Raw genomic sequence first — 7,500 nt, 5'->3', positions numbered from 1 at the left:
ATGATTATTGATTTCTTTCTGGAATTCTCTCATCATCTCTCCCTCCCTCCCCCCCTCCCCACGTCTCCCCTTTCCTCTCCACCACTCCCCCTTTTCCCCGTCTCCCCTCCCCACCCCTTTCCCCTCCCTCCACCATTCCCCCTTTTCCCCGTCTCCCCTCCCCACCCCCTTCCCTCACCCCTCACCCCCCCTTCCCTCTCCCTCCTCCCCCTTACCTCGAGCGGGCAGCAGAGCCAGGGCACGAGCGGGCAGGCGATGGGCGCGATGCTGAGCACGGTGATCCACTTGATGGTTTCTCCGATCTGATCCTCACACGGGGTTTCGACGAAGGGGATGTAGCCTGCAGGGGGGGGGAGAGGGGAGAGAGGTCAATGAATGGAGGGAGAGGGAGATTCGTGAATGAATGGAGGGAGAGGGGAGAGAGGTGAATGAATGGAGGGAGAGGGAGATTCGTGAATGAATAGAGGGAGAGGGGAGAGAGGTGAATGAATGGAGGGAGAAGGAGAAGGGAGATAAGTGAATGAGTGGAGGGAGAGGGAGAGTGGGAAAGATGAATAAATGGAGGGAGAGAGAGAAGGGAGAGAGGTGGATGAATGGAGGGAGAGGGAGAGGAGGGGGAAAGGAGAGTAAATGGAGGAAGAGGGAAAGGCGGAAAGGTGAATAAGAAGAGCGGAAGTAAAGTGATGATCGAGGGAAGCAGCGACGGAGAGAGAGAGAGGAAATGTGTGGAGAGGAAATGAGAAAGCCAGCAAAGAGATGATGGAGGGAAAGAGAGAAATAGCGATGTAAAGAGAAAAAGGTAATAGATGATGGACAGAAAAATGAAAAACGGATCTGAAGAGAAGAGAAGAAGAGAAAGAAAAAAAAAAACAGTAATTCGATAAAGGACAGAAATAGTGATGCACAGAAACAGATAATAAAAATGTATACGCATATAGATAAAGAGAAGAGAAAAGAAAAGAAAAGAAAAGAAAAAAAAAACAGGATGATGATGAAGTGAAATAGAAAATGGCCAAGTGAATACATGTCAGTAACCCATTTATATATGTAAATCCACCTTGGCAAGGACTCACACCCAGGAATTAAACCTTCAAGCCGCAAAACCCACGCAAAATAATAATAAAAATGCAGAAAAAAAATCGCCTTGAAGAGTCCAAGAATACAGAAGGCAAGTTCCTGAGGGTCTTTCTCTCTGTGCAGATGTAATGATGCCGTAACATTTTTTTCTTTTATTCGAGTATGCAGATTCCCCCCCGAACCAGGACTCGAACACACGCACTCAAGGAATTTACATAAATTTAGAAAGAAAATATGAATGAGCAAGAACAGTTCCACAGCACAGTAAATTTAGCGTTTCAGTTTACATCTTTCTCAGAATTCATTATACGTGATTACCATACAGGAAAGCGATGATTATTCATTTTCATTTGAATTTTTTTTTATGTACATTTTTCACTGCATTGCACTGAATTCGATAAATTGGTTAGAATAAGATGTTTATAAATACATATGTAAAGGAATACATTTTAGGGAGATAAAGTGTATGTTAATGTATATTCATAGAAAAGCAAAAGCGAAAAAAAAAACACGAGCATAATGCGTGTGAATATGAGTGCAGAATAATTGAGATGTATTAGATGAGTAAATTTACACGAAGATGAGTTTAGTGAAACAAACCAAGATAAAATAAGCAGAGTAAATAGAAGATAAAACAACAATGGAATTATTTAATCGCAGTTAGATAAAAAAAAAATTCGAATCATATTCTTTCCGTATACTATAGGGTGATCTTGAGAGCGAGAGAGAAAGAAAAAGATAAACAGACAGATAAATAAAAAACATACATAGATAGAAAAAGAGCGAGGGGAGAAGGGAGAGAGAGAAAGGGAGGAGCGAGACAGAGAGAAAGGGGGCGGGAGGGAAAAAGATAGATAGATAGATGAGAGAGAGAGCGAGAGAGAGCGAGAGCTAGAGAGAGCGAGAGAGCTAAAGAGCGAGAGCGAGTAGAGAGAGCAAAAGAGCGAGAGAGAGCGAGAGAGAGGGAGAGAGAGCGAGAGAGAAGAGAGAGAGAGAGAGAGGGAGAGAGAGCGAGAGCAAGAGAGAGCGAGAGAGTGAGAGAGAGAGAGAGAGAGAGAGAGCGATGAGAGAGAGAGAGAGAGAGAGAGGAGAGAGAGAGAGAGAGAGAGAGAGAGAGAGAGAGCGAGAGAGAGCGAGAGAGCGAGAGAGCGAGAGCAAGAGAGAGCGAGAGAGCGAGAGAGAGCGAGAGAGAGAGACAGAGAGCGAGAGAGAGAGAGAGGAACGTGAGAGAGCGAGAGCGAGAGAGCGAGAGAGAACGAGAGAGCGAGAGAGAGAGAGAGAGCGAGAGAGCGAGAGCGAGAGAGAGAGAGGAGAGCGAGCGAGCGAGAGAGAGAGAGAGCGAGAGCGAGCGAGAGAGCGAGAGAGCGAGAGAGCGAGAGAGCGAGAGAGAGAGAGAGAGAGAGGAGAGAGAGAGAGAGAGGAGAGCGAGAGCGAGCGAGAGAGCGAGAGAGCGAGAGCGAGCGAGAGAGAGCGAGAGAGCGAGAGAGAGAGAGAGGAGAGCGAGAGAGGAGAGAGAGAGCGAGAGAGGAGAGAGCGAGAGAGCGAGAGAGAGAGAGAGAGAGAGCGAGCGAGCGAGCGCCACGCCCTCCGTGAGGCCTTGTGGACAGCTCAAGATTCAGACCTTATTAGTCACTGCAATTACCTGATCACGTGCAGCATGCAACAATTCAACTCAATCGACCCAAAAGACGAATATATTCACCTTCAGAAAAGTAAGCAATAAAAATGATTTTCATTGTTAGAAATAATAACGATAGACGCCCCCAATAATAGAGAATCATGTTAAGTGAAAATGCTTTCATGTCAGTGAAAACAAAGTGAAAGATTTATCCCCTAAAAAATACACAGAAACGTAGGTAGATAAATGGTAATAATGATAATGATGAGCAGTAGTAATGATAGTGACAATGCTACTAATGATAATGATACTACTTCTACGAATGATAATGATGATAATGTTAATAATGATGATGATAATAATAGTCATCATCATCATCATCATACTAATAATAACAAAAACAAAACCAACAAACACAGTAACGCCACCCTTCCCCCGCAGAGAATCAGCACCTATGAAAGCAGCCTAACAAGCCCGCAAAAGCCGAAACGCAGCGCCTCGCTCTCTCATTCGTTCTCTCTTGCTCTCTGGCTCTCGCTCTCTCTCGCTCACTCTCTCTCGCTCTCTCTCTCTCTCTCTCTCTCTCTCTCTCTCTCTCTCTCTCTCTCTCTCTCTCTCTCTCTCTCTCTCTCTCTCTCTCTCTCTCTCTCTCTCTCTCTCTCGTCTCTCGCTCTCGCTTTCTCTCTCGCTCTCTCTCTCGTTCTCTCTTGCTCTCTGGCCTCTCGCTCTCTCTCTCTCTCTCTCTCTCTCTCTTCTCTCTCTCTCTCTCTCTCTCGATCTCTCTCTTTCTCTCTCCCCTCTCTCTCTCTCTCTCTCTCTCTCTCTCTCTCTCTCTCTCTCTCTCTCTCTCTCTCTCTCTCTCTCTCTCCCCCTCTCTCTCTCCCCCTCTCTCTCCCCCCTCTCTCTCAGCCCCGAGGGAGCGGCGCAGGCGCAGGGGCGCGCGGCGGCCGCCCAACGCCGCGGCCAAAGGCGAGCGCAGGCGCACTCAGGCGCGCCTCTCCCCTCGCTCCCCCATCCGTTTCTTGCTTCTTCTTCACCCTTTTTTATTCGTTTTTTCCCTTCCCTTTCATTTCATTTCGTTTTATTTCATTTCATTTCGTTTCACTTTAGTTCGTGTTATTTTATTTTATTTTATTTTATTTCATTTCATTTTATTTCATTTTTTTCCTTTCCTTTTATTCCTTAAACTCCCCTTGCCTTCTTTCTTTCCAAACCTTCCTTTATTCTTCCTTTCTCTTCACTTCGTTCATTTCATTCCTGAATCCTCCTTTCCCTTCTTTCCTTATTCTTTTTTCCATTCTTCCTCGCATCCTTCCCTCCCTCTCCTTCCACCCTTCCTTCCTCCCTTTCCATCTACTTCCCTTTCTTCCTTTCTCTCGTCTATCCCTTCTCCCTCAGTCGCTCCTCCCATCTCTCCTATTCTTTCCTCCTCCCTCCCATCTCCTCCTTCTTACCCTCCTCTTCTTCCTTCCTTCAGTCCTTCCCTTTCGCCTTTCCCTCCCTCCTTCCTCCCATCGCTTCCTCTCCTCTCTCCCTTTCCTCTCCCCCTTCTGTCCGTCCCTCCTCCCAGCCCTTCCCTCCTTCCTCAGTCTTCTTTCGTCTTCCCTCTCTCTCCCTTCTCCCTTCTCTCTTCTCTCCTTCCCTCCCACTCCTCTTTCCCTCCTCCTTCCCTCCTTCCCCGCAGTCCCTCCAATCCTCCCTCCTTCCCTCCCCCTTTCCCTCCCCCTTTCACTCCCGCTTCCCTCCTCTTTCCCTGTCCCTTATCCCTCCCCGTTTCCCTCCTCCTTCCTTCCCCTTTCCCTCCCCCTTCCCTCCTCCTTCCCTCCCTCTTCCCTCCTCCCTCGAGCTTACCCCCGTGCGGTCCATCGGGTCCGAAGAGCGAGTCGTCGAGAAGCCAGAACATCCCGATCCGTCCGAGGAAAACAAGGGGCGAGGGGGGTCCTTCTGCGCGAGGTCTTCCCTCCGCTTCTCCTCTTGCGTCGTCTCCGCTTTTCTCTGTTTTATCTGTTCTTTCTGTTTTATTTTTTCGAGCTTATTTCCTTTTTTTTTTGTTTCTTGGTTTCCTTTATCTTTGTTTTCACTCTTCTCTCTTTTCTCGCTCTTCTCTTTGTTTCTTCTCCTCTGTCTGTCTACTCTGTTCTCTCTTATCTGTGTTCTGTTTCTGCTTAATTTTGTTTTCCTTACTCTCCCTTATCTGTGTTTTTCTTCTGTCCTCCTAATTTCTGTTCTCTATTTGTGTTTTCTCTATTATCTCTTGTTATCTCTTATTATCTCTTAATTTTTCTGTTTTCCTTTCGTTAACGGCCAGGTCGTCCGACAGATAACAGAGATCGTTCTCAGTACTCAGATGTTCTCGATAGATAACTGTCCTCTTATCTCTCGATAGACAGCGGGCCTCGTTCTCACATCTCGCTACCCAGATGCCCTCGATAGATAAGTCCGTTCTCGTGCCTTGACGCGTTTCTTCCCAACAGACAGGAGGTCGATCTCGTATCTCGCCAATGCCCTCGGTGAATAACGCAGTCCTCCCTCGCTCCAGATCGGACGCCGCCGACAGATAAGAGAGCGGCGCTTATCGCTGGCAGATTATAGTCATAATCTGAGCGTTAATGCTTCTCTCCTCGGAGGCGGCCACGCCCTCCGCGCCCCCGTGGAAGCCGCTAAATATGGAGCTCCTTTCTCGCTCCTCTCGCGGCACGGGCGCCCTGCCCTTGGCACGGGAGGGGAGGGGCAGGGAGAATGGTGGGGAGAGGGGTAAAAAAGGGTGGGAGAGGGGGAGGGGAGGGGAGCGGAGGGGGAGGAGAGGGGGAGAAGGAGGGAGAGATAGGGGAAGGTGGGGGTGAGCGTTGGGGGATAGGGGTAAGAAGGAGGGGTGAAAGGGAGGGGGGATAGGGTGAGAAGGGAGAGAGAGGAGGAGGAGGGGAGGAGGAGGGGAGTGAGAGCGGTGGAGGAGAGGGTGAGGGGGAGGGCGGGAGCGAGGGCGCGAGGGGAGGAGAAGGGGTGAGAGGGAGGGGCTGCGGTGGGTGCGAGGGTGGGCAGGGCAAAGGTGGGCAAGGTGACGGTGGGCGGGTGAGCTGCACACTTAAATCGCAGGTTTGAATATGGACCTTAGGCCAGTTCTTAGAAAGGCAATCTACTCAACCTTCTGGTACTCTTTTTTCAGTTTAATGGTTCTAGATGTAAAAATAAACACTCTTATTCCTTTCCAGACATCATCAACTTTTCCTTCTTCAGGAACACCTAATTCATTTGACAGATTATAGTCACACGCACTACTGCACTACTGTGACGTATTTTGCATTGCCACTGTAACTACTACGGAATAATATAAACGCTTTTCATTAATTCACCAATTATTTTATGCAGTTATCGCGGGTCAGCCATTTCTCCTGTTGCAGCTGACGGCGGAACCGACATTCTCTCGTTAGTCAGGTCAGTCCAAGGCCTCGCTCAATCGCTCAAGGTCAGGTCACTCAACGCCACGCAACGCACGCTCACTTGCTTATCTGTGCCACTGAACAGAAGCTCCGTGGTCAGGTCACTTAGTTTTGTCGCTGTAGACGGACGGGAAGGTCAGGTCGCTTATTTTTTCACTGCACACAATATCTGTGGTCAGTTCACTTCAGTTAGGTAAGGTATAAAGAGTGCAAGGTCAGGTAGCCTTTTTCTGTCACTGCCCACATGGTTGGGTCACTATTTTCTGTCACAGTACACAAGTTCACGGGTCAAATCACTCATCCTTGTCACTGTAAACAAAGTCAGATCACGTATCTTTATCGCAAATGTATAAGATTAGATTACATATTTTTCCACTACGAAGGGCTTTACAAAATTCCACTGGCAGCCTCACTGTCTAAAATTATTTACCCAAAGTGATGTAACTTTTTGGCGCTGCACCCAACCTCAGTGGTTAGCCCGCTTGGTCTGCATTATGCTCATTTAACGCCCACCAATACAGGTCATGTCATCTTGTTCACTCGTGTCGTTAGTCTGGATGTTTTTCAAATACATCTCTCTCTTAATATTTTCTTTCTTTCTTTTTGGTGTTGCAGGTCAAGACATATTGTTTCCACAAAAGTCAAAAATCCAAACGCCGGGGTCATTTCCTCTCCCAGATGATGAATCAGGGTCGAGCGTCACCTTCCGGAGTCACGTCACAGTTGCATAGTCGGAGTCATGTCAACGCTGCGGAAGAGACAAGTCATGTTAAAAGGCTGATTGTAATTCAGTCGCTTTTGGTGATCGCGGGACCGATCTGTCCAGCGCACACAGGCAGTCCCATCCACAGGCACACCCATGCATGCAAAGAGATATTTATGAGTGAACACGCACACATACATACATATATGTATACATGCATGCATACATATATATATATGTATACATACATGCATACATACATAAATGTATACAAATATATATATATATATATATATATATATATATATATATATATATATATATATATATATATATATATATATGAAGAGACAGAGAGAGAGAGAGAGAGAGAGAGAGAGAGAGAGAGAGAGAGAGAGAGAGAGAGAGAGAGAGAGAGAGAGAGGGAGAGAGAGACACAGAGAGAGAGAAAGTATCCTCGAGAAAGGTCTCCCTCGACGCCGCCCGTCCCCTCGACCCTTGGAGCGAGATACCGATCTTCGCCGTTCTGGTTCAAGGGGAAGCCCCGAGCTATGATGGAGAGCGGGCGGGGGATGGCTCCTAAACATTTCTCTCTTTCCTCCTTTAAACGTTTTAAATATTATAACATTTTTATCCCGCAAGGTATTCGCCGCTAACAACCTTAG

General features: G+C 47.4%; 1 protein-coding gene across 2 annotated transcripts in view; it reads right to left on the bottom strand.

The window, feature by feature from the left end:
* LOC119597798 overlaps positions 1–7,500 on the bottom strand; it is a 40,905-nt gene that overhangs the window by 13,966 nt on the left and 19,439 nt on the right. Inside the window, exons 1-2 of one of the 2 annotated variants that reach the window (XM_037947432.1) lie at positions 4,547–5,454; positions 216–340 (exon numbers count right to left, since the gene is read on the bottom strand). In XM_037947432.1, the coding sequence (XP_037803360.1) occupies positions 216–340; positions 4,547–4,598 (177 nt within the window). In that variant the 5' untranslated portion in view covers positions 4,599–5,454. Of the gene's footprint in view, positions 1–215; positions 341–4,546; positions 5,455–7,500 lie in introns of those variants that run through there. The other variant, XM_037947433.1, reaches the window with a different exon arrangement.

Source organism: Penaeus monodon, chromosome 40 (genome assembly GCF_015228065.2).
Source record: "Penaeus monodon isolate SGIC_2016 chromosome 40, NSTDA_Pmon_1, whole genome shotgun sequence".
In the NCBI taxonomy this organism is placed as follows: Eukaryota; Metazoa; Arthropoda; class Malacostraca; order Decapoda; family Penaeidae; genus Penaeus; species Penaeus monodon.
This window is presented reverse-complemented; position numbering and strand designations above follow the sequence as displayed.